General features: G+C 47.1%; 1 protein-coding gene across 1 annotated transcript in view; it reads left to right on the top strand.

The window, feature by feature from the left end:
- LOC115480543 (unconventional myosin-If-like) overlaps positions 1 to 27,640 on the top strand; it is a 173,776-nt gene that overhangs the window by 116,735 nt on the left and 29,401 nt on the right. Inside the window, exons 19-22 of the mRNA XM_030219298.1 lie at positions 4,469 to 4,613; positions 9,725 to 9,839; positions 16,599 to 16,768; positions 19,057 to 19,202. Coding sequence (XP_030075158.1) covers positions 4,469 to 4,613; positions 9,725 to 9,839; positions 16,599 to 16,768; positions 19,057 to 19,202 — 576 coding nt within the window. The remainder of the gene's footprint in view (positions 1 to 4,468; positions 4,614 to 9,724; positions 9,840 to 16,598; positions 16,769 to 19,056; positions 19,203 to 27,640) is intronic.

Here is a 27,640-nt window from a genome sequence, read left to right on the forward strand (position 1 = left end):
ATTGATGCGGTGAAGTAGTCCTGTGCCCTTAGCAGAGAAACACCCCCAAAACATAACATTTCCACCTCCATGCTTGACAGTGGGGACTGTGTTCTTTGGGTCATAGGCAGCATTTCTCTTCCTCCAAACACGGCGAGTTGAGTTCATGCCAAAGAGCTCAATTTTTGTCTCATCTGACCACAGCACCTTCTCCCAATCACTCTCGGCATCATCCAGGTGTTCACTGGCAAACTTCAGACGGGCCGTCACATGTGCCTTCCGGAGCAGGGGGACCTTGCGGGCACTGCAGGATTGCAATCCGTTATGTCGTAATGTGTTACCAATGGTTTTCGTGGTGACAGTGGTCCCAGCTGCCTTGAGATCATTGACAAGTTCCCCCCTTGTAGTTGTAGGCTGATTTCTAACCTTCCTCATGATCAAGGATACCCCACGAGGTGAGATTTTGCGTGGAGCCCCAGATCTTTGTCGATTGACAGTCATTTTGTACTTCTTCCATTTTCTTACTATGGCACCAACAGTTGTCTCCTTCTCGCCCAGCGTCTTACTGATGGTTTTGTAGCCCATTCCAGCCTTGTGCAGGTGTATGATCTTGTCCCTGACATCCTTAGACAGCTCCTTGCTCTTGGCCATTTTGTAGAGGTTATAGTCTGACTGATTCACTGAGTCTGTGGACAGGTGTCTTTCATACAGGTGACCATTGCCGACAGCTGTCTGTCATGCAGGTAACGAGTTGATTTGGAGCATCTACCTGGTCTGTAGGGGCCAGATCTCTTACTGGTTGGTGGGGGATCAAATACTTATTTCCCTCTGCAGAATGCAAATAAATTCATATACTTTCCACAATGTGATTTTCCGGATTTAATTTGTGATGTGCTATCTCTCACTGTTACCAATAACCTACCCTTCAATTATGGGCTGCTCATGTCTTTGTCAATGGGCAAACTTACAAAATCAGCAAGGGATCAAATACTTATTTCCACCACTGTATACACTAGTAAAAAAAGGCCCGTTTCTGACACAAATGAAACAGGCGCTAGCAAGGTTTTCGTCATTTTGCTGTTGCCTGTGAGGTGCGATGCCCCCCTCCTAGCGCCATCCCACCCACGGCGATGCAGCCGGCCGCAGCCATCCGACCCACCATGCCCATCGCACCCACCTTCGCGTTGGTTTGGCGGCGGGGGACCCGGAACCCCGCCACCACAAGTCCTGTGTGCTGACTACGGCGTCATCTTTGGCGTTAGTAGCTGTGCAGGACGGAGTTCTGTGCGTCTGACGTCATGGACGTGCAGGACGTCAGACGCACAGAAGCCCTGCCTCCACAGGCTAGGAATGCCAAAGATGACGCCGTAGTGAGCAGACAGGGCTTCTGCTGGCGGGGTTTTGGGTCCCCCACCGGCAAAGCAACACGAAGGTGGGTGTCTCAGGAGGGGGTTGTTGCGGGGGGGTGTTGGAGGTCCTTGTTTTCAGCTGGAGCTTTGGGGGGGGTGTACGAATCTGTGGGCAGGGCTTGTATTTTTTGAGGTTTGGTGCCTTTCCGCGGGTGGGTTGGCAGGGGTGCGTGGGTGCGAACCGTTTGTTTTGTTGAGTTTTTTTTTCCTGCCCTCGACGTCATGACGTTTGACGTTTGACGCGAGGGCGGGGCACGGGTCAGTGGGGTGGCTTCACCACCATGAATCCACGAACCGTTCTGGGAGACTGACTGACTTCAGTGACGTCAGTGTCCTTAGAACGTTGAGGTTGCGTTTTATTATAGTAGAAGATTGCAATGGACATTTTATTTCTTATTTCCTTGTCCCTTATTGTACCCATTTACCCCTACCTTACCTGACCCTTTTTCTAATTGTATTTGTTTAAAACCTACCGTATTTGGCTTCCACCATTACGGTATTTTGTAAGCCACATTGAGCCTGCTAATATGTGGGGAAATGCGGGATACAAATGTTACAAATAAATAAATGATGCCAAAAAATCAGCACTGGAAAAAAAAACCATGCTAAGCGCTATTCTATAAACGGCTGAAAAGTTAGGTGCCGTTTATAGAATAGCACTTAGTGACAGGATCCACATCTAGGCATGAGGATTTACACCAACTAAATCCTGATGTAAGTCCTCATGCCTTAAGGGGTCTTTTACTAAGCCACGGTAGCGTTTTTAGCTCGTGGTAGAAATCAGCTGGTGGTAAATGCTGAGACACCTATATAATGGGCGCCTTGGCATTTACCGCCAGTTGATTTCTACTGCGAGCTAAAAATGCTACCGTGGCTTAGTAAAAGACCCCCTAAATTAGGCACAGATTCCCCTTATTCTAAAATAGTGCGTATAATTGTAGGAATGCCCCCAATCCACCCATGACCCTCCCATGGCCGTGCACCCTTTTTGGAACCTCACATAAAATTTACTTGCTGACCCTGGTGCCTAAAATTGTGCACGTACATTTTAATTAATTCCAATTAGTGCCAATAATTGATTATTAGCACCCAGTTATTGGTGCTAATTGGCTTGTTATTCAATTAAATTGTGCACGGGATTTTTAGCGTCATAGAATTTAGGGGATAGTTCCCACAAATATTCACTATGGTTACCCAGCCAGCTGATTTTTAAGAATATCCACAGTGAATATGCATGACAAAACCAGGGTTCAGACCCTGATTCTCACTCTGATGCTCAGGCCCACATTTTTAATTAGGACAAGTAGCCACCTGCTTAAGGTCTCTTCACATCAAGGAACCCCTGCAGGCTCAGGCACCATTTAGTCTGAATGAGAGCCCCATTTGACCTGTCCCCTTAAGGGTACCGGCCAGAGCATTCAGAGCCTTGTAAAACAGAAGTGGCATCAGACCACCCCTGTACCTTTAAGGAGGTAGATCTGAAGGGACACTGCTGCTTAGGTTGAGCAATGTTTGGAAGAGGGGGCCATGGGGAGAAAGGAGGCACATCTTCACCAGGGAATCTTTGGAGAGGGACTCCCTCTTTCCATTCCTGTAGTAAAAGACACTAAGGGGCCCTTTCACTAAGTCACGTAGGTGCATCCTATAAAGCGTCAATTTTGAACTACCGCCCCACTGCCACGTGGCCCGGGCGGTAATTTCATTTATTACGCGCATCTGCTTTGTGTGCTGGAAAATTGCACGTGCTGACGATTACCACCCGGTTAATGCGTGAGACCTTACCGTTAAGTCAATGGGTGGCGCCAATTTTCATTTTGCCGCACATCCATTTCTGGCCAAAAAAAGGGCCTTTTTTGCAGGTGCACTGAAAAATGGACCTGCGTGTGTCCAATACACACGTCTACACCAGCATAGGCCATTTTTCAGCACATCTTAGTAAAAGGACCCCTAACAGCTAAATCCAGCCCTGCTCATTCTTCTTGTGACCTTGTCTCAGATACCCAACATGCTCCGGATGACTTTCCACCTTCTCTCCTGGCTTTTCATCAACTAATATGCTCAGATACATTTTTTAGGTGCACAGTACTACCTCATTTGATGGCACCTACCTGTCTTTGGGGCCCTTTTACTAAGCAGCGGTAAGCCCAATGTGGGCTTACCGTGCACCAATGTGCAGTTACCGCCGGCTCAATAAATGACATTTCCAGTGCTAGTGGAAATACTCAAAAAATATTTCCACAGGGGTTACCTGGCGTTAATCAGGCAGTGCCACATGCTACCTCCCCCTCCCCCCACCCCATGACTACACGGTAAGAGCAATCTTACCACATGGCCAATTCTTTTTTCAGCTTTTTTACCCACTGCGGTAAAAAGGGCCTCAGTGTGCAACAAAAACAGGCCCTGCCATTAGCACAGGGTCCTTTTTACCGCAATTTAGTAAAAGGGCCCCTTTGTGTCCAAATTAGTCTCATCTGCCTTTGGTCTTCCAATCTGCCTATGGTACCAAGAATAATCCTCTGTAGGGTTATGGTTCATGATGGACTTTGGGGTCTTCTGAAGAAAAGACAGTACTGCTGGTTATCGCATACTCTACATCGCTGTTTAAACAATATCCATGGAATGCTTTGTCATATTTCAGTGTTTTCATGACTGACTTTTCAAGGAGTTAAAACTAAATGGTATGGATTTGAGCTTCAAGATCTTGCTGAACAGGGAAACTGAAATGCTTCCCTTTAGAAAATTTTGAAAAGATGTGGCGTCTATTTAACTTCATTAGTTATTTTGGATGCCCTGCCATTTGAACTATGTTATTTTGGATTATTTTCAAAGTTCATATAAATTACCATCATCGGTAAATGGAGAGGTGGACATGTCATTGAAAGAAGCATTCTGGGTCCATAGAATAAGAAGTTTTACCCACTTTCTATTGGGTCTCAGAAGAGCTGCAACTGGGTAGTCAGATGAAACACCACTGCATTGATGTAATTTGCCTTCAACTACTGAGAAAAGGTGTGAGCGAAATCCAAACAACTGGAGTGAACTACTGTATGGCTGTAACTAACAAACCTTTTCCCATCCAGGTATGCAATCTTGACCCCTCAGACTTGGCCACGGTGGCATGGGGATGAACGACAGGGCGTGCAGCTCCTACTGAGATCTGTTAACATGGACGAGGATCAGTACCAGATGGGAAAAACCAAAGTGTTTGTCAAAAACCCAGAATCGGTGTGTTTGCCTGATCTACAAAAACCTCACTGCTTATATTTGAATGTGGGAGGACATGGGGTAAATGTTTTGCAGGGTAGGAACAAATGGATGTTCACTCCAGGGTTGATATTCGAAACTATTTAACTGGGCAGGACAAGCTCTAGCCCAGTTAAATTGTGCTGGCCGAACCAGGAGTTCATATTTAGTGGTACTTAACCAGACAGTCCTGCTGAATATCAGTTAGTGCCAGAGCATCTGGGAACAGATTTGGGGAGAAGTCGGGAGTTATGTGAGCACTAGTGATATTTAATACCATTGCATGCATAGTTAATCGGGCATGTAGAACTGCACAAAAGACGGTCCTAAATTTTTTTTTAATTTATATTTTCAACATTCTTACAATCATAGCAAGAAAAAAGAAATAGTCCAGTCCACATAAACGAGAAGATAGAAGAATAATCCCAAAAAAATAAGTCAATAAGAAAATTCATAATAAAATATTGCACTACATAGAACCAATTACTAATAGACCTAGGGCCCTGTTTACTAAGCTGTGCAAAGGGCACGCTAGGAACATATGGGCAACTCCAGCATTTAGTGCACACTAATTTTAGCGCTCACTAAAAAGGCTAGTGCACCTTAGTAAACAGGGCCCCTAATTAACTAATTCCCCATCTTAAGTGACATCCAGCAAAACAAACTTACATAAGTACATAAGTAATGCCACACTGGGAAAAGACCAAAGGTCCATCGAGCCCAGCATCCTGTCCACGACAGCGGCCAATCCAGGCCAAGGGCACCTGGCGAGCTTCCCAAACGTACAAACATTCTATACATGTTATTCCTGGAATTGTGGATTTTTCCCAAGTCCATTTAGTAGTGGTTTATGGACTTGTTCTTTAGGAAACCGTCTAACCCCTTTTTAAACTCTGCTAAGCTAACCGCCTTCACCACGTTCTCCGGCAACGAATTCCAGAGTTTAATTATGCGTTGGGTGAAGAAACATTTTCTCCAATTTGTTTTAAATTTACTACACTGTAGTTTCATCGCATGCCCCCTAGTCCTAGTATTTTTGGAAAGCATGAACAGACGCTTCACATCCACCTGTTCCATTCCACTCAATATTTTATATACCTCTATCATGTCTCCCCCTCAGCCGTCTCTTCTCCAAGCTGAAAAGCCCTAGCCTCCTTCGTCTTTCTTCTTAGGGAAGTCGTCCCATCTCCGCTATCATTTTAGTCGCCCTTCGCTGCACCTTTTCCAATTCTACTATATCTTTCTTGAGATGCGGCGACCAGAATTGAACACAGTACTCAAGGTGCGGTCGCACCATGGAGCGATACAACGCATTATAACATCCTCACACCTGTTTTCCATACCTTTCCTAATGATACCCAACATTCTATTCGCTTTCCTAGCCGCAGCAGCACACTGAGCAGAAGATTTCAGTGTTCTATCGATGACAACACCCAGATCCCTTTCTTGGTCCGTAACTCCTAACGTGGAACCTTGCATGATGTAGCTATAATTCGGGTTCTTTTTTCCCATATGCATCACCTTGCACTTGCTCACATTAAACGTCATCTGCCATTTAGCCGCCCAGTCTCCTGTCTCGTAAGGTCCTTCTGTAATTTTTCCCAATCCTGTCGCGAGTTAACGACTTTGAATAACTTTGTGTCATCAGCAAATTTAATTACCTCGCTAGTTACTCCCATCTCTAAATCATTTATAAATATGTTAAAAAGCAGCAGTCCTAGCACAGACCCCTGAGGAACCCCACTAACTACCCTTCTCCATTGTGAATACTGCCCATTTAACCCCACTCTCTGTTTCCTATCCTTCAACCAGTTTTTAATCCACAATAGGACATTTCCTCCTATCCCATGACCCTCCAATTTCCTCTGTAGCCTTTCATGAGGTACCTTGTCAAACGCCTTTTGAAAATCCAGATACACAATATCAACCAGTTCCCCTTTGTCCACATGTTTGTTTACGCCTTCAAAGAATTGAAGTAAATTGGTCAGGCAAGATTTCCCCACACAAAAGCCGTGCTGACTTGGTCTCAGTAATCCATGTCCTCGGATGTGCTCTGTAATTTTGTTTTTGATAATAGTCTCTACCATTTTCCCTGGCACCGACGTCAGACTCACCAGTCTATAATTTTCCGGATCTCCCCTGGAACCTTTTTTAAAAATCAGCGTTACATTAGCCACCCTCCAATATTCCGGTACCACGCTCGATTTTAAGGATAAATTACATATCACTAAAAGTAGCTCCGCAAGCTCATTTTTCAGTTCTATCAGTACTCTAGGATGAATACCATCCCAGTCCAGGAGATTTGCTACTCTTCAGTTTGCTGAACTGCCCCATTACGTCCTCCAAGTTTACCGTGAAGTCAGTAAGTTTCTCCGACTTGTCCACTTGAAATACCATTTCCGACACCGGTATCCCACCCAAATCTTCCTTGGTGAAGACCGAAGCAAAGAATTCATTCAATCTCTCCGCTACAGTCTCTAACTGTATTGGATCAAGAAAAACATAGGGGTTTTTGATGTGCACTGAGATCCCTTTTATTACAGCGAGTAAAAGGCTGTCTCTTTTTTTTTTTTTTTTTAAGAAATGGCTGAACAGTAAGTGAACCACTTACCATATGGCCATTTCAGGAAGGAGGACTTATGGCCACTCATTGAGGTGGCTTTAAGAGCTCCTGCGCTAACCCAGTTGTAACCGTGAAGTGCATGGCACTGCCCAATTACCACTACTACTACTACTACTACTTGACATTTCTAAAGCGCTACTAGGGTTACGCAGCGCTGTACAATTTAACATAGAAGGACAGTCCCTGCTCAAAGGAGCTTACAATCTAAAGGACAAATGTACAGTCAGTCAAATAGGGGCAGGAGTGGAATGACCTCCCGGTGGAGGTGGTGGAGTCGAGGATTGTTCAAGAATTTAAAAGGGCAAGGGATAAGCATGAGGGATCGCTTAGGAACAGGTAGAATTGGGGGTTACAGAGGATAGGGAGACTGGATGGGTCATTTGGCCTTTATCTGCCATCATGTTTCTATCATGTAGCACCAGAAATGGCGTACACTGGGGATGGGAACTACCAACAGGCCCCGGCAGTAGTTCCAGACTGGCGCACTGTAAGCCGGTGGCCGCACACCAACCCTTTAGTAAAAGAGCCCCTTAGTTTTTGTCATAAAAGTTCACCAAACGCTTTCAGGGGAACGTTAACAAAAAAGGTGCCCCAGTAGCAAGTACACTGGATTTCAAGCGAAGGAACAATTTCCTACGTGACACGAGCCACGTCAGGAAAAATTTGTAGCTTTCCTACACAGAAAAGATATTCCTTCTTTTTAAAGTAAGATTTTGTACTAAGAATTTTATCACTTTCAGCCATCAAGGTCACTAACAGAGTGGAATGCTCTATGAATTGGTCCTGAGAATTTTTCAAGAATGTAGTTAAATTAAGAGAATCAGCTGGTAAGACAGTCCTAAATTTGACTGGTTAGTTAAGCGGGTATGGCATTAAGGGGCCCTTTTACTAAGCAGTGGTAAGCCCACCATGGGTTTACCACATGTAGCGTTACCATGTGGCTTCAGAAAAAGGAGGACAGATTGAGCCAGTCTGTGTTTTACTTCCATTGCTTTCAATGGAAGCAAAACCTGGACTGAATCAATGTGTCCTCCTTTTTCGGGAGCCATATGGTAACCCTAACACGTGCCACTCCAGAACTACCACCAGGCTACCGCAGGACACCGGTGGTAGTTCCAACCCCTTGTGTTCGCCATTTCTGGCACTACAAAAATATGTCCTATTTTTATAGTGGTGGAACTTAACCAGTGGTAATCAGGCAGCGCCGCGTGCTGCCCGGTTACCGCCTGGTTAGCGCGAGAGCCCTTACCGCCATCTCAATGGGTGCTGGTAAGGGTTCCCTACCGAAATGCCGTTCAATAAGTGGTTCACTTATAACACAGCCATTTCTTTTTCTCAAAAATGGACAGCCTTTTACCCACTGCAGTAAAAGGGGGCCTCAGCGTGCATGCCCCATTTTACCGTAACTTAGTAAAAGGACCCCTAGATATCGGCTGTACCAGCTTAACATCTGGACACCACTGAAGACCTGGCTGTTCACTGCCAGTGCCCAGATAGGCCCATCCCTGAGTATCTGGGTCTACTTAACTGGCGATGATCAACATTTAAACAAAGACTGACTGCCACCAGCTGAATATCGGCCCATCCCTGTGTTTATCCAATATTAAAAGCTATAGAGGATATTATTCTTAGTACCTCAGGCTGGTAAACATTGAACATCAATGCTTTGATGTTTCCTTTCCTGTTTAATCAGCAACAGTAATCCATGAGCAATACAGGAGAAAATGTTCTTCCACTCATTTTTACTTACCCTGCAGGTAGAAGCTAGTCAACTGGTACTTTCATAATGCAACCGTTTATTTTTCACATGCCTTAAATTATGTCCAAGGCATGATATAACAATTTAAATCATAAGCTACACATTTTCAAAACATAGTAAAAACACCTTATTTTAAAAATGATAAATTATCAAAACATTACCGAATTATGAAACTTTGCCAAAATATTTATTTATCTCCAGTGCTCGAAATACTGCAAATGATCCGTGTAGGTGACTATGCAATTTACAATATAAAAACAAGCAGGGGTGGACACAAGAGGGAGGGGAGATGAGGTCAAGAGTTTGAGCCAAAAAAACTTGGTAAACAAGTGGGAACTTGAGGTAAGAGGCTTCGAAATGGATATGCAATGGCAGAGAGTTGCAGAGGGAGGGTCCTAAGAAACTGAAGCTGGTCTCATGAGAGTAATAATTATACTGCAGATTCATTTTTGAAATAGTCATAAGCATGACTACAGCCATGTATAACAGGCCAGGTCTCCCCTACACATAGCCAGCCTAGTAACTAGGGTGACATCCCCAGCCTTCAAAATAAAGAGAAAAAAACAAACTTTTGGAATTATGCAGAATATAAAAACTAGGCAGCCAAGCTTTATACCAGGGTGATAAGACACATGACCTCTTCAGTGCTCTGCAGTCTCATTCATTTTCCTTTTGAGATTTTTTTTTTTTCACTTGTGTTTTCTGTTTCAGCTTTTCCTCCTAGAAGAAATGAGAGAGAGGAAATTTGATGCGTTTGCCAGGACTATCCAGAAAGCCTGGAGGAAGCACAACGCCAGGAGGAAATATGAACAAATGAGGGAAGAGGGTAAGGAAGACATCAGGAGTTTGGAAGAAATTGCAAATGGGAGAGCCCTGTTATTAACAACAAATAGGGCTGCAGCCACATGTGTTATCATTTTCTCACTTATTGGTGCAGGAGATGCATTAAAGTTGTGTAACATAGTAGATGACGGCAGAAAAAGACCTGCATGGTCCATCCAGTCTGCCCAAGACAAACTCATATGTGTATACATTACCTTGAATTTGTACCTGTCCTTTTCAGGGCACAGACCATATAAGTCTGCCCAGCAGTATTACCCGCCTCCCAACCACCAGTCCCGCCGCCCATCACCGGCTCTGGTACAGACTGTATAAGTCTGCCCTCCCCTATCCTCGCCTCCCAACCACCCCCCTCTTCCCCCCAACTGCTCCACATGTGTACTCTACATGTGTTCAAAGGGTTTGTCTGGCTAAGTTTTAGAGATAGCTGGAAAAACTCTGGGGTTTCAAATCCCCAACCCATTCACTAGCTAAATATTGTCACCCACACAAAATTTGCCCAGATAAAAAGAGGAGACACTTGTGGCATTCAGTACTGACCAGTTACAGTTACCCAGTTAACTCTGGTCATAAGAATCACTGTCCAAAAACTGTCCAGATATATTTGCTGGACATGTATCCTGGTAAGTTCCACTGATTATCTGGATAAAGTAATCCAGATAACTTTCTTGCTTAGCTACTTTTTGGCTATGGGACTCATTCCTCACCCCCACCCCCACCCCACGATATTCAGCCGGAGGTGGTGAGTGTTTTGCTGCCCTCTGCAGGCATTATTCCCATATATTCAATGCTAGGCCCTGTTCGGGCTTCAGTATTGAGGGCCCCTTTTACAAAGTGGCGGTAAGGAACTACTGCCAGACTACCGCAGCAGCCCAGTGGTACTTCCCACCCTCAGCACACCATCATATCCGGCACTACAAAAATACATTTTTGTAGTGCTGGATATGATGGTGTACCTGGCGTAATCAGGCAGTGCCGCATGCTGACCAGTTACCACCAGGTTAGTGCGGGAGCCCTTACTGCCACCTCAATGGGTGGTGGTAAAGGCTCCCCCCGAAACGGCTGCAGGGCCATTGCTTCACTTGCCACACGGCCATTTCTCTAAAAAAAAAAGAAAATCCTACCGTTTACCCGCTGCAGTAAAAGGGGGCCTCAGCGCAGGACCCCTTTTGCTGCAGCTTAGTAAAACGGGCCCTATATATCCTGGGGGGGGGGGGGTGTTGAGCCCTCTGCACATAAGCTAAACTGTTAAAGATAGGACTGCTATTTATGCGGCCCAATTTAAGCAGTTTACTTATGCGGTGAGAGGCTGAATATCAGCAGTTAACCCGACTCTGCCCCTGGAATGCCCACGAGTTAGCTGCTCTTGAATTCGGTGGCAACCAGTCATTTTCAGCAGAGATAATCGGTTAAGTGCCACTGAAAATGACCGGAAAGCCAGGAACAAGCAATTTAACTGGTAAGCAGTCCTTTCTGGCCAGTTAAATGGTTTTGAACATCTGTTGGATTGTGTTTAACTGGATGATTTATGGCAGTATATTTTATTAGGGACATGTTGAAAACCAGGAGGCTAGTAAAGAAGAAGCATCCCTCACAGTAGGACACTGGAAGCTGCCCTGCCAATGTCCCTCCAATTATTGCGGAGTCGCCCCGACTCCTCTCCAAGGTCCACAGGTGTTGCTCAAGTACTTAAGACTTGGATGCTACTACTGTCTTCAAAAGTGGGACAGATCATTGTTCTTTTACAGGAAGTAGATAATTATAAGATGCTTCTAAAACAACCATTAGTCATCAACTTTATATATTAGGGGCAAGCAGCTTCTTAAAGTTGTGAGGGTTCATCCCTCATCATCTGAAGAATCTTCTTGGGTAGTCTTAGCCTTTGTACCAACTTTTAGCATATGCATAACAGCAAGGTGGTCCTATCTACAGTCTTTTGTGAAGCACTATAGATTAGATGAGTAGCGAGATTATAGGCTGTGTTTGAAACACAGGCTTTAAGGTTAGGAGTTGCAGAATCCTACCTGCAATTAGGATTGCTTTGCTACATCCCTAATGTTCTGGACTGGGCTGATGAGTATGCGCAAGAAGGACAAATTAGGTCTTATCTGCTAATTTTCTTTCCATTAGGCCCATCAGACCAGTCCAGATTCTCTTTGCTGATATCTTTTTCCAATCTGTTTACTAGTTATGTTCTTATTAACTACTAGTAAAAAAGGCCCGTTTCTGACACAAATGAAATGGGCGCTAGCAAGGTTTTCCTCGGAGTGTGTATGTTTGAGAGTGTGTGTGAGAGATGGAGTGTGAGTGTCAGAGAGAGAATGAGATAGAGACAGAGACAGAGTGTGTATGTGTTTGTGTGAGAGAGAGAGTGTGTGAGAGACAGACCAGCTTATTTTCGAAAGAGAAAGACGCCCACATTTCGACCCAAATCAGGAGATGGGCGTCTTTCTCCCGTGGGCGAACAAATCGGTATAATCGAAAGTCGATTTTGGTTGTCTTCAACAGCACTACGTCGCAGGAATGAACAAAGTGGATGGGGGCGTGTCGGAGGTGTGGTGAAGGCGGGACTGGGGCGTGGTTACCGGCTGAGGAGAGATGGGCGTCTTTAGCTGATAATCGAAACAAGAAGGGCGTTTTTGATGAGAATTTGGTCCGCCTTATTTGGACCCTTTTTTTCAGGTCCAAGTCCCAAAAAAGTGCCCCAACTGACCAGATGACCACCAGAGGGAATCGGGGATCACCTCCCCTGACTCCCCCAGTGGTCACTAACCCCCTCCCACCAAAAAAACCCCACTTTACAAACTTTTTTTCCCAGCCTGTATGCCAGCCTCAAATGCCATACCCACCTCCATGACAGCAGAATGTGTTCTATCCTCTGACAGCCTTTCCCTGGTTCTGATGTGGCTCTCGGGTGAGTGTGACACCTTTTCTGTTATGCGCACTGCAAAGTCACATCAGCAATGCATTGTGGTGGGTGTAGGGTATTGGGCTCCGTGATTCCACTGGCTTGTGTTAAATGCTCACGATGTTGGTAGTTGATAGGCTCTACTCCCATGGTTCTTTTCCCTCTGCTTACTGGGTCAGAGTGTGCCCTGTTTTGTTTCCGGTAGTCCATGAGGTAGTGGCCATTTTTGTAAGCCAGTTTTAGCTCCCTTTCATGTGTTACCTACGTTACTGAAAGGGGGCATTGTACAGCATTCTGCCAGCTCTGACCTACTGCTAATCTCAGTACCAGGGAGACTCTTTGCCAGTGATCTGCAGTTAACTGTGAGTAAACGTGCTTATTCCAATAAAGGACATTTTCAGAGACATTAGTCTTCAGGTGTCAACTGGTGTGCCAAGGTTCTACAGCAGCAACAAGTCCTAGAGGCCTGGAGCACTTTTAGTGGGTACCGCAGTGCACTTCAGGCAGGCAGACCCAGGCCCATGCCCCCTACCTGTAACACTTGTGCTGGTAAATGGGAGGCCTCCAAAACCCACTGTACCCACATGTAGGTGCCCCCTTCACCCCTAAGAGCTATGGTAGTGTTGTACATTTGTGGGTAGTGGGTTTTGGGGGAGGGGGTTGGGGGTTCAGCACCCGTGGTAAGGGAGCTATGCATGTGGGAGCTGTTTCTGAAGTCCACCGTACTGACCTCTAGGGTGCCCAGTTGGTGTCCTGGCATGTCAGGGGGGCCAGTGTACTACAAATCCTGGCCCCTCCCACGACCAAATGGCTCGGATTAGGACATTTTTGAGCTGGCCGGTTTTAGTTTCCACTATCGCTAAAAAAAAATGCCCAGCTCAGAAATGAACAAATCCATGGCATTTGGTCCATACAAACCGTATTTTCGAAACAAAACAAAGACGTCCATTTTTTTTCAAAAATACGGTCTGTCCCTCCTCTTCACATACCCATTTTCGCTCATGGAGATAGGCGTTCGCGTTCGATTATGCCCCTCAGAGTGTCTTTGTGTGTGAGACTGTGTGTGTGTGACAGAGAGATAGAGTGTGATATACAGGCAGTGTGTCAGAGAGAGTGTATGTGAGAGACAGTGAGTGAGTGAGTGTGAGGCCCCACCCCCCCTCCCCTCTCGCAGGGCCCCCCTCCCCACCCCCACCTCTCTGGTTTCAGGACCCCCTCCCCACCTCCCTCTCCCCTGCGCCCCCTCCAGCCACCCATGTCCAGCGACCCTCCCCTCCCCCCCTCCAGCTACCCATGTCCAGCGACCCTCCCCTCCCCCCTCCAGCTACCCATGTCCAGCGACCCTCCCCCCCCCCCCCCCGGTGCATCAAACCCCTTCGCCACCCACCGCTGCCAGTGATAACGCTGTCCGACAGTTGCTGCTTCTCCTGTTGAGCAGCAGTGGCCGCTACAAAAAGGAAAAAAGCGATAAATGTTTTTAAACCCAGCCCAAATCATTCGCAAATGCCCGAGTCTTAAAACGCAGTCTCTGCAGCCACTCCTGTCGCTGCACTCCTCCGGGGTCTTACTCCAGGGGCAGTGACGTGGAGGCGAGAGAAGGAGCGGCTGCAGAGACTGCGATTTAAGACTCAGGCATTTGCGAATGATTTGGGCTGGGTTAAAAAACATGTATGTTTTTTTTCTTTTGTAGCGGCTGCTGCTGCTCAACAGGAGAAGCAGCAGCAGCGGCCGGACAGTGTTACCAGTGGCAGCTGCGGGTGGCGAGGGGGCTTGATGTGCCCGGGGGAGGGGGGTTGATGTGCTTCGGGTCGGGGGAGAAGGTGTTTGATGGGCCTTGGGGGGGGGGGGGGCGCATCAGAGGCTTCAGAGTAGGATTCAAACCATCTCCTTCTTTTTCTGTTCGGAGCTGCCTGTCAGGCGCCTGTGTCATGGCAGCAGGAGTTAAGTTGCTTCCGTCGTTTTCTTTCATGTTTTTTCCCCCCCTTATCTTGTCTGTTGTGTCAGGGGTGGTTCGGGAGGGTGTTCGGTGAGCGCAGCAGGTTCGGGAGGGCGGTTTGGGAGGGCGGCAGTCTCGATTGGTTTTTGTCCTTTCTTTTTCTTAGCTTTTATTTTCCATTAACGTTCGATGAAGCTGCCTGGGCCCACACTGCTGTTGCTTGGGCTCTCTGGATGACGTCATCCGAGGCTTCAATCCCAGGCACAGCCAATCAGAATGGAAGCACGGGCCCAGGCAGCCTCATGGAACATTTATGGTGCAAATTATTATATAGGATTAGTTGGTACTAAGCATACGTACATAAGTAATGCCACACTGGGAAAAGACCAAAGGTCCATCGAGCCCAGCATCCTGTCCACGACAGCGGCCAATCCAGGCCAAGGGCACCTAGCAAGCTTCCCAAATGTACAAACATTCTATACATGTTATTCCTGGAATTGTGGATTTTTCCCAAGTCCATTTAGTAGCGGTTTATGGACTTGTCCTTTAGGAAACCGTCTAACCCCTTTTTAATCTCTGCCAAGCTAACCGCCTTCACCACGTTCTCGGCAACGAATTCCAGAGTTTAATTACACGTTGGGTGAAGAAACATTTTCTCCAATTTGTTTTAAATTTACTACACTGTAGTTTCATCGCATGCCCCCTAGTCCTAGTATTTTTGGAAAGCGTGAACAGATGCTTCACATCCACCTGTTCCACTCCACTCATTATTTTATATACCTCTATCATGTCTCCCCTCAGCCGTCTCTTCTCCAAGCTGAAAAGCCCTAGCCTCCTTAGTCTTTCTTCATAGGGAAGTCATCCCATCCCCGCTATCATTTTAGTCGCCCTTCGCTGCACCTTTTCCAATTCTATTATATCTTTCTTGAGATGCGGCGACCAGTATTGAACACAATACTCAAGGTGCGGTCACACCATGGAGCGATACAACAGCATTATAACATCCTCACACCTGTTTTCCATACCTTTCTAATAATACCCAACATTCTATTCGCTTTCCTAGTCGCAGCAGCACACTGAGCAGAAGGTTTCAGTGTATTATCGACGACGACACCCAGATCCCTTTCTTGGTCCGTAACTCCTAATGTGGAACCTTGCATGACGTAGCTATAATTCGGGTTCTTTTTTCCCACATGCATCACCTTGCACTTGCTCACATTAAAAGCCATCTTCTAAGAGGAAGATCAGACATCTGACTAGAGGGGGTGTATGTTCCTTCCATTGCTTTGTTATGAAAGAACTAAGGAGCTTCAGCTGCACAGTGCCCTTATAGAACAGAATGCATCTCTGCTTTCTCTGTCTCCATCCACTGGTCAATGGGCATAATCCTAAGGCTATGGACTGGTCTGGTGGAATTACATTAGAAGGTAAGACTTCATTTCTCTATGTGCCAAGATCACCTTAGTGCCAATTTGCCCACCTCAATGTAGGTACAACTTGACTATGTATAGCCACCTTTGGAAAAGGTGTTCCCAGGTATCGTGGTATGATCAGGGTTGAAAGTCAACATTTGTAAAGTTGATGATCCATGTTATTTCCCAGCCCCCTCCCCCCCCAAAAAAAAAAAAAAATCTGTCTGTAGAAAAAAGTAGGTGCAAAGTCCACATGTCCTTTGAGAAAGGATGGGCATACTTTCCCTTTGAAAATTAAGCACAGGGCCTGTTTGCAATTTGCCCTCTGTATGTGTCTTTATTTTCAAAATAGATTTAAAAAAGAATTCTGATTATTTTCAAGAAAACATGAACTTGCTTGATAACAGCAAGTTCTCAAAGTTAACCAAGACCCAGATAAACTTAAGAGCATCTCAAACTAACAAGCTACTTGTTGCTTTCCCCACCCAGCATCCAATATTCTGTATAACTTCAAGGAGCGGAGGAGGAATAGCATCAACCGAAACTTTGTGGGTGACTACCTTGGCATGGAAGAGAAGCCTGAACTACGCCAGTTTACGGGAAAGAGGGAACGGATAGACTTTGCTGCCTCTATCAACAAGTATGACCGACGATTCAAGGTATGTGGATTGGCAAGGTCTGTGAGGAGGAAGAAAGGGCAATAGTGCACAGAACAGATACCTCTTTACCATGTAGCTGAAAATATTTTCAGATGGGCCTCTGAGGGACAGGTGTCTTTGTTCAGGTCACTGGAAAACAGTGAATCTAAGCTATGATAGAGAACTCTGGCAGACGACATCAAAAGCTGAAAGGGAGATGGGAGTGACAGCTGACAGAGCAATAGGAGAAGAGGATGACAACTGACAGAGGGGATGAAGTGACAGCTAACAGAGGAATGGCCATGGCAGGTAAACAGATCACAGGGAGAAAAAGTGAAAGTAAAAGTGAGTCAGGAGCAGTGGACTAGAAAACTGGGAGTAACAGGCTGGCCTGATAGCTCAGTTGCAATGCTGCATACAGGAACACAGAGGACCTAGTCTAAATCCTGGGTCAAATCTTCTTCCATCTGTGTTGGTTGGGATCTAGTGGCCACACTTAGATTGTGCAGTTGCTGAGTTTTAGAGAGAGCACTGATTTGTGGCTCTTGGTGATCAGCCTAGGTGAGTTGGAATAGGATATGAAATAGGGGGAAAATTCTGGGGTACTCATTATCTCTGTTGCCCAGTGGGGGTCAGTTCCTCTTGAGCTGTAGGACCGAAGGAGCAGGAAGAATCTGCACAGCCAAAAGAAAGACATGTAACAGAGAATCATTGCAAAAGATTGTCACAGCTGAAAGAGTGACAGAGAGTTGGATCAGTAAGAGATGGTTGTTGTCACACAGGCAGGTCATAGAAAGCTAGACAGCAGTGATACGTGGAGGGGCATAATCAAAAGGGATGTCCAAGTTTTGCTGAGGACATCCTTGCAAAACGTTCTGATGGAGGGGCAGTGAAACCCGTATTATCGAAACAAGATGGACGTCCATCTTTCGTTTCGATAATACGGTCGAGGATGCCCAAATCTTGAAATTTAGGTTGTCCTTAGAGATGGTCGTCCCAAGACTTGGTCGTTTCTGATTTTCGGCGATAATGGAAACCAAGGACGCCCATCTCAGAAACAACCAAATGCAAGCCCTTTGGTCATGGGAAGAGCCAGCATTCGTAGTGCACTGGTCCCCCTCACATGCCAGGACACCAACCGGGCACCCTAGGGGGCACTGCAGTGGACTTCATAAATTGCATCCAGGTACTTAGCTCCCTTACCTTGTGTGCTGAGCCCCCCAAACCACCCCAAAACCCACTACCCACAACTGTACACCACTACCATAGCCCTTACGGGTGAAGGGGCACCTAGACGTGGGTACAGTGGGTGTGTGGTGGGTTTTGGAGGGCTCACATTTACCACCACAAGTGTAACAGGTAGGGGGGGTGGGCCTGGGTCCGCCTGCCTGAAGTGCACTGCACCCACTAAAACTGCTCCAGGGACCTACATACTGCTGTGATGGACCTGAGTATGATATTTAAGGCTGGCACAAAATATTTTTTAAGATATTTTTTGAGGGTGGGAGGGGGTTAGTGACCACTGGGAGAGTAAGGGGAGATCATCCCCGATTCTCTCCGGTGGTCATCTGGTCAGTTCGGGCACCTTTTTGTGCCTTGGTCATAAGAAAAACAGGACCAGGTAAAGTTGTCCAAGTGCTCATCAGGGACACCCTTTTTTTTTTCATTATGGGTTGAGGACATCCATGTGTTAAGGCACGCCCAAGTCCCGCCTTCGCTACGCCCCCGTGAACTTTGGTCGTCCCTTGCAACGGAAAGCAGTTGGGGGCTCCCAAAATCGGCTTTCGATTATACCGATTTGGGCGACCCTGTGAGGACACCCATCTTCCGATTTGTGTTGAAAGGTGGGCATCCTTGTCTTTTGAAAATGAGACTGCTAGGCATTGTCAAGATCAGAAAAGTTTTCTTTTCCTCCTGTCCAGTGGCGTACCAAGGGGGGGGGCAGTGGGGGCGGTCCGCCTCGGGTGCACACCACTGGGAGGGTGCCGCGCGCCTGTCGGCTCTTCGTTTTCATGCTCCCTTTGCCCCGGAACAGGTTACTTCCTGTTCCGGGGCAGAGGGAGCATGAAAACGAAGAGCCAGCAGGCGCGCGGCACCCCCCTCCCCCCAGCGGTGTGCACCCGGGGGGGGTTCTTTCGCCAGGGGATCGGGGGTTCTTTCGTGGGGGGGGGGCATCGCGCTGTTCCGGGGGGGCGCTGCACCCAGGGGGCGGGGCGCATCGGCGATCCACCCCGGGTGTCAGCCCCCATAGAAACGCCACTGCTCCTGTCTTTTTATGCCATTTCTTTCTGCTCTTACCCACATCTCAGTCCATAAAGCGGGACCTCATGCTGACCCCCAAGCACCTGTACTTGATCGGGCGTGAGAAAGTGAAGAAGGGTCCTGAGAAGGGTCAGATAAAGGAGGTGCTGAAGAAGAAGGTGGAGATCCAGGCCATCAGGAGTGTCTCCTTGAGGTGAATTGATGGTTTACAGGATTATATATTTTTAACTCCCCTCTCCAGGAATCAGATCAAAGGTTTGTCTGTCCTGCATGAGGGCTTGTCCAGAACTAGTAAAGATAATGAGAAACTATTTACCTCCACATCCATATACTGACAGACATCTAAGGATTAAAGATTTATTGATTTATATTCTACCTAAAACCTAAGCAGCTCACAATCATCACATACATAATAAAACAAATATGTAAAATAGAGGAGCATTTACAAAAGGACATCCAAGTCAGGATAGTGATATCCAAGTCAGAACATCTAAAATGGACATCCATCTCACATGTATTTTCAAACAGGAAATACATCAAGATTTCCTGTTCAAAAATACGTAAAATGGAAGTCCATGTGCTAGAAACATCCAGCATGAACACCCATTTTACAAATTGAAATGGCCAAATTATGAAGAGGGGAAAACAAGAGACATGGATGTCTGTATAGCAGCATTCATTGAAAACAGTTACACAAATATCCATGCAGAGCAGAGGGTCTGCCTAGTGTTTAGTGCGGTGGACTGTGAACCAAGGGACTAAGGTTCAAATCCCACTTTAACTTATTTTATAATTGTGAGCCCTCCAGGAGGAGCAACATACCTACTGTACCTGAATATATACCACTTCTATAGCCTTTAGGCTTGCAGGTGGCTTATATATTTAGGTACATTAGATATTTTTCTGTTTCTGGAAGGCTCATAAATTATTACAAACAAATAATAAAAGCAGAAGTGGGATTTGAACCAGGGCCCCTTGGTTTACAATCCACTGAACTAATCATTAGGTACTCCTCAGACTTGCTGCCTACTTTGTTAAGGATGTCTATAATACCTGATACTGTCATAAACCCTGGTATCCCTTTTGGTTTCACTTTCAGGGGAGAGGGAAGGAGAAGGCTAGCAGCTACTGGGAGATTAAGGAGGTGTCATGCCTTAATCTCTCCAGAGGACAGCTGCTCAGTCAGGGCACCTTTTTGTACCCTGGATGTGCCTGAAACAGATCTAAAGAAGGATGTCCTTTTTAGACATGGAAGTTTCTTCCCCTTTGGTAATTGCTCTCAGATGTCCAGATTTCAGGACCTCCCTAATCCTGCCCAAAACATGCCCACAACACACACCCTTGCTATTTGGAGGTACTGCAGTATTTGATTTCCCTTTCCTACCTTTGCAAAATTGATACTTGGACATTCATTTCAAAAATAAGCACCATAGCATCATAAAAAAAACCCCTTATTTACTTCCCCCATCCCTAATCCCCTCCCCGTCTCTTACAGGGATATCTGGTGTCCAGTGGGAGCAAGAACCCTGCCCAGTCACTGCTGCTTATGATGGTCCTGAGTTCAAAATGGCACATGTGACCCTTAGTGGTAATTTTGTGGTACTATCACTGGGGTGTCATGCTGCCATATAAGGGCATTAAGAAGCAGGGAGGAGACTGAGAGTGGGGGTATGCAGGGGTGTCATGGAAGGGGGAGATGATTTCAGGGTTTCATGGGAGGGAAATGATGAGGCAATCAGATGGGAAACAGGATGTCGGAGTGTCAGGAGGGGGGAGCATGGAGTTTAGACTGATGCTGGGGGAAGGGGCTAACGTGATGTTAGGGTGATCTTAAGTTGAGGGGGATGGATGCTGTCATGAGCAGAGATTTCTAAAAGCTACTCCTACGCATATCTGGAAGAAAGTTGCATCCCCCCCCCCCCCCCCCCCCCCCATAGGAAGGTTTTTTAAATCACTCCACTTATGAGACATGGGGAAACATGGATGTACAGTCCTAAGCATCCTTATATTGTCACGTTTTCAAAGCTGGAAACTGGGTTTGTGAGCCCTGGGCCACTGCCGAGGAGCGGCAGTGGCAGGCAAAACCACCCCATGCTAGAGACAGAGCAGATCTCTGACAAACAGTTAGGCTTCACCTGCACCTGGCCACTTTTTACCAAGAGTTGAGCTCCAGGCTTCAGGTGGCCAGCAGGACTTACTGGACAGGGCAGGACTGGATAACAGCTAGCCAGCACAGGGACTGCAAGGCAGGGAAAGGATAGGCTAAAGGACAGGACTGAAAGCTGCGAGCAGCCACTGAAACAGGGAACAAACACAGCTAGAAAGGAGACTGAACTGAAAGCTGCAAGCAGCCACAGTAGCAGGGAACAAACACAGATAAACCCAGAACTAGACAAAGACATACAAACAAGACACAAGACTGGGAAACAAGCAATACCCTAAACTAAACATAGACTAACTAGAACAGGCAAGACTTCAGGCAAGAACTAAAAGCAAGGAAACAAACTCAGGCTGAAGTGCAAAAGCACCAACATACCAGGGCCTTAAACGCAATGCAAAGGCAAGCAGAGAGATTTCAGAATGGCTAATAAGCCCAGCAGCAGCTGAGGCTTCAGCTGCAGCAATCACCAGGCAGCCACGGGTGCTGATCAGGGACAAACAAGAAGAGTAAGTCTGGCAGCCTGGAAGATCCGGACTGGACTGGGCTAAAGTCTGGAACGGGCAGGACAGCAAGACAGTCTATAGCAGTTCATAGCAGCCACCAGAGGGCGAGATGAGCACAGAGACGTAACATATATATATTTTACAAAAGGCCCTTTGTTTGTAAAATACAGCAGGAATTTTCTATGACCTAACTTGGACATCTTAATTCTCCCTTGTAGAAATAGCTCCACTCTCCTTACCTTGAGATGAACACCTCCCAGAGGCTGTAGTCACAAATTTCTCCCTCACAATAAAACTGCGAACAGCTACACAGCTGTGGATATCTAGTACACTGTGGGAGATCCTTAGTCGCCAAAAAGACTTTGTAAGGAAAGGGGGAAACTCTCCCACTCTGCAAATATTAGAAATATATAGACAAAAGGTCCAAGGGAAAACATGAGATCCTTTTTGGGATCCTTTCAGGCATAGGTGCCAGCTTTGTGGGTGCTTGAGCACCCCCAATATTGGACAACCCCTTCGCTATGTCCTGAGAGGGGCAATTTGTTTTGAGTTTATCACCCCCAAACATTTTGAAAAGTTTGTTCCTATGCTGCCAGGTACTTGAGAGCTAGATTGGTCACTGTTAGAAACAGGATACTACGGGCCTCATTTTCAAAAGAGAAAAACGTCCAAAAAGTGGCATAAATCTGCATTTGGACATTTTTCTCACAAAAATGTCCAAATTGGTATTTTCAAAACCAGTTTTTAGACATTTTTTCTATGAAGTCCAACAGAAGAGTGTTCAAATCAGAAGGAGGTGTGCCAGGGGCGTGTTAAGGGTGGGATCTGGGGGTTTCTAACACTTGGACATTTTTCTGCCATAATGAAACAAAACAAAAACATCCAGGGCTATAAGTTGGATGCTTGGGTGTAGACCTGTTTTATTAACGAACTAGTAAAAAAGGCCCGTTTCTGGCTGAAATGAAACGGGCGCTAGCAAGGTTTTGCGCGTGGTGTGTATGTTTGAGAGAGTGTCTGTGAGAGTGACTGTGTGAGAGTGAGAATGTGCAAGTGTGTGTGTGTGACAGAGAGTGGGTGTGAGTGTGTGTGTGAGAGAGCGTATGTGTATGTGAGAATGAGTGTGTGCGAGTGCTTATGTGAGACAGTGAGTGTCCTTCCCTGTCCCCCCTGTCAGGTGTCAGGACTGGGGGGACTGTGGACAGTCATGAAGGCAGCCCCTACCAAAATAATGAAAGCAAGACCATTTGTATAATAATCACTATACTATCTTTTGCTTTCTGTATTCAGTAGCCAGGGCCGGTCTTAAGGCGAGGCGACCGAGGCGGCCGCATAGGGCCCCGCGCGTGCCTCAGGTCGCCCCGCCTGCCAGAGCTCCAGTCCTCCCTCCCAACGAATCCGATGCGCGACGGCAGCGTGGAGGGGGCGGTCCGCCCCCCCCTCCCGGATGTCAACGGGTGGGGGGGGTGCTCCGAGTCGCTGCTCCTGCCTTTAAAAACGCAATTTGGAAGCGCCGAAGACAGTGTCAGGCAGCGCCTCACGTCTGCCCGCCCTGCTACAAAAATCTGTTCGACGTCATTGGGCCTTCCCACATTGAGTCCCGCCCTCCTCTGAGGTAACTTCCAATTACCGCGAGGGCGGGCGGGACTCAATGTGGGGAAGGCCCGAACAACATCGAAGAGATTTTTAGTAGCAGGGCAGACGCGAGGTGCTGCCTGTCACTGTCTCTCCGATGCTTCCAAATTGTTTTTTTAAAGGCAATGAGGGTGGTGGGCGGCAGAATGGAGCTCAGCTTGTAGGTGGGTCGGTGGGGGGGGGGAGGGACTCAGATGGGAGAAGGGTGGGAGGTGGGTGTTCTCAGGTAGGGTGGGGGTTCTCAAATGGGGAGGTGGAGAGGGGGGTTCACGGATGGGAGAAGGGGTGGGGAGGGGGTTCTTGGATGGTTGAAGTGGACAGGTGGGGAGGGGACTGGGGTTCTTGAATGGGATAAGGGGACTGAGGTGGGAGGGGTATTCACGGATGGGAGAAGGGGGTGGGGAGGGGGTTATTGGATGGTTGAAGGGGACTGGGTTGGGGAGGGGGTCACGGATGGGAGAAGGGGATGGGTGGGGAGGGGACTGGTGTTCTTGGATGGGATAAGGGGACCTTAGGTGGGAGGGGTATTCACGGATGGGAGAAGGGGGTGGAGTGGGGGTTCTTGTATGGTTGAAGGGGACTGGGGATGGGGAGGGGATCACGGATGGGAGAAGGGGGCAGGGAGGGGGTTCTTGGATGGTTGAAGGGGACGGGTGGGGAGGGGACGGGTGGGGAGGGGACTGGGGTTCTTGGATGGGAGAAGGGGACTGTCACTGGGGTCTGAGAAGGGGCCATATGGGGCCTGGGGCTGGTGGGAAAATGGGACATGCGTGGGTCAGGTGGGATAATGGTTCTGAAAAGGGGGCCCTAATACAAGGCATGTGGATGAAGGGGGCTGGAACTGGGGGCTGAAAAGGAGGGTAGGTGGGATAAGGGGGCTAGTACTGGGACTGGAGGCTGAAAAGGGGACAGGGAGAAGTGGCTGGGGGGCTGAAGCTTGGGACTGGTGGGATAGTGGGGCTGGAACTGGGGGCTGAAAAAAAGGGGCAGAGAGAGGGGCATATCCTGGATGGGGAGCGAGAGGGAGGGCAAACCCTGGATGGATGGCAGAGGGAGGGCAAATTGTGGATTGAAGGAGCAGAGAGAAAGGGCAGACAGTGGATGGAAGGGATAGAAAGGGCAGACAGTGAATGGATGGGGGAGAGAGAGAGGGCAGACAGGGGCAGATGGTGGATGGATCATGGAAGGGGCAGAGATAGAGGGCAGATGTGGATGGAAGGTGCAGGGAGAGAGGGCAGACATTGGATGGTGACAGCAGAGAGGGCAGACACTGGATGGCAGAGAGAGACCGAAGACAGATGCTGGATGGAAGGAAGACAGTGAAAAGAAGATGAGGAAAGAAGAAACCTGAGACAACAAACTGTAAATAAAATATATATTTTTTATTTTTTTGCTTTAGGATAAAGTAGTATTGTAGATGTGTTAATAAATGTTTATAATATAGAACATGTAAACAAGGTAATCTTTTGATTGGACTAATTTTAATACATTTTGTCTAACTTTCGGAGAACAAAACCCCCTTCCTCAGGTCAGGATAGGATACTGTAACAGTACTATACTATATTGACCTGAGGAAGGATGTTTTGGCCTCTGAAAGCTAAATCTATTAGTCCAATAAAATGGTATTATTTTATTTTTTATATTTGTTTTATTTCTATTTGTTAATTTGTAAAGTGATGATTGGTATTTGTTAGTTTTTTTTTTTCAAATTTACATCTGCTGTCTTTATATTTTGCACAGTACTAGGGGACATTTTCTGTTTCTGTGGTGTTGCATTGTATGCAGAGTCTGGCATCTTGGGGGTTCAGTTTAATTTTTGTCTAAATAGAAAGTTTTAATATTACCACTTATTCTATCGTGGATTAGGGTGTATCTGTGTTTGTGAAAAAGACATTGCTTTCACTTGGCATTGACTGTGTAGGATCGACGACGATCTGTACTATTCTGTCTGGTTTCATTTTACAATAAGTGAATTGATGCTCTAGTGCTCACTGTAGTGTTTTAAGATGTTTTCCTTTTCTTTGTGTGATTTAGTAGAAATGACTGCTTATGGTATGGTAGAATTGCTCTATAGGTCCTGAGTGTTTTGTATTCTCGGCATACCTAGTACTGGATTTTGGAGGGGGATGTTAAAAAATGACTGGGAGGGAGGGAGGGGGGCCTTGGAGCTGGGAGGGAGGGAGGCCCTGGAGCTGGGGGCCTTGGAGCTCGGAGGGAGCGGTCTGGGAGCTTGGAGGGAAGGGTGGCCGGCCCTGGAGCTAGGGAGGGGGGCGGAGCTAGGGGCGGGGCTAGGGTGGGGCCCCATCAAATTGGTCTGCATAGGGCCCCGCACTTGCTAAGACCGGCCCTGTCAGTAGCTGACAGGCTTGCTAGACTTACCTAAGTGGCTGCAGCTGCAATACACTGAAAAGAAAGCAAGGAAACCTATGAGAGGTAGATACGGCCGTCCCCTTGGCCTCTGACGCTCCTCCCTTCTTCTATTTGACTTCCCTCTGATAGGTCCGTCATTCGGTGTGACGCTCCTCCCTTTTCCTGTTTCAGTTCCGTTTGATAGGTCAGAGCGGTGCAGCTGTGACACTCCTCCCTTCTCTGATAGGTCAAGGCGGGGCAGAGATGTAGTGTGCTTAAAAATGGTTACAGAGCTTCGAACATAAGAACTGTTGAAGCCTCAGAGTGTGCTTTAGAACCAGGGGCGTATCTGGAATCCGGCGGTAGGGGGGGGCCACAGCCAGAGAGGGGGGGCACATTTTTGCCTCCCTCCCCCCCCCCCGCCGCCGCCGCCGCCGCCGCCGCCTCTCTCCACCCCCTCCCCGCCGTCAACCCTCCCCCGCTACTTACTTTTGCTGGCGCCGAGGTCCGACCCGCAATCTCCGTTTTTCGTCTTCCTCCGTGGCCATGCTTCCAGGAAGTAACGCTGCAGTGCTGATTCGTTGAATCCAGTTCGACGTCTGACGTCAGACGCCGAACTGGATTCAACGAATCAGCACTGCAGCATTACTTCCTGGAAGCATGGCCACGGAGGAAGACGAAAAACGGAGATTGCGGGTCGGACCTCGGCGCCAGCAAAAGTAAGCAGCGGGGGAGGGTTGACGGCGGGGAGGGGGGCCAGGGCGAAATCTGCGGGGGCCCAGGCCCCTGTGGCCCCACGCAGATACGCCCCTGTTTAGAACGTTGAGGGTGCTTTTTATGTGCAGATGGGGCGTGGCCTACAGCTCAGATGGGCGTGGCTGAGACTGAGGGTTGAGTAGTCCGAATAGCCTAGCCTACCAGGAGGACAGGAGTTCAGGACAGATGGAGTGAGCTTCAGAACGTCTGAGGGGGGATTTTATTTATATAGATAATCCACTAAATAGATGATAACGGGGTATGGGAGCAACAAATTGCTAGAATAAATCACAGGTGTCCCCAAATATTTTAGTTCAGCAAGCAGCCATAAGAACTATGTACTTTTTAGAAGGAAAAACGGCCTCAAAGAGCTCATGGATATAAATTATCTATAGAGCTGAACCGGATCGAATAGATCCTCTCTTCTTCACAGGCATGTAAAAGAACCTTCAAAAATGGAATTCATCCCACAAACATTTACATGTGGTTCCACTATCTTTTGCTAATGCAAACTACATTAACTCAGTCTGTAACTGTAACTGTAATCTAAGCTGCAAGCTGAATGGTACATCGAATGTGCTACAGTAGCAAAAAAGCACTTATCTGTATGGCTTGTATCTACAAGCTAGTCTTGTGCCTGTGTCCGCTGCACGTATCTATATGCAACGAGTGCACTGTCTGCTGCTGCGGCAGTTAAACTGTTCTCACCCCAAGCCGACGGTGGCCAGCATTTCGTTTTTGCTGCATCAGGGTCTTGGAGGCTGAAGCGCTGCACTAATCAGTCAGACGGCAACCATAGACAAGTGCTGTACAACATCAATTACAAATAAGCCACAAAAAAGCACCTTAAATGACCAGATGACCACTGCAGGAATAAAGGAATGACACCCCTTACTCCTTCAGTGGTCACTAACCCCCTCCCACCCCGCAAAGATGTAAATGAAACAGTTCAAACCAGCCTCTATGACAGCTTCAGATGTTACACAGAAAAGAAACAGGTGGAAAAAACAACTTCAAGGGATCAATCCAAGACAAGAGGTGAGATGCTCCAGAAAACTTTATTAAGGACCCAACACGGTCCGTGTTTCGGTTTTTAAAAAAACCTTCATCAGGGGTCAATCAGTAGTTGTACAGAGGATATACTGACAGACAATGGAGCTCATGAAATGTGGTCTCTTGAATAAATTAGAGATTGTTGCCTCGTACTGACAAATTCAACAATCTCTAATT

Source organism: Microcaecilia unicolor, chromosome 11 (genome assembly GCF_901765095.1).
Source record: "Microcaecilia unicolor chromosome 11, aMicUni1.1, whole genome shotgun sequence".
In the NCBI taxonomy this organism is placed as follows: Eukaryota; Metazoa; Chordata; class Amphibia; order Gymnophiona; family Siphonopidae; genus Microcaecilia; species Microcaecilia unicolor.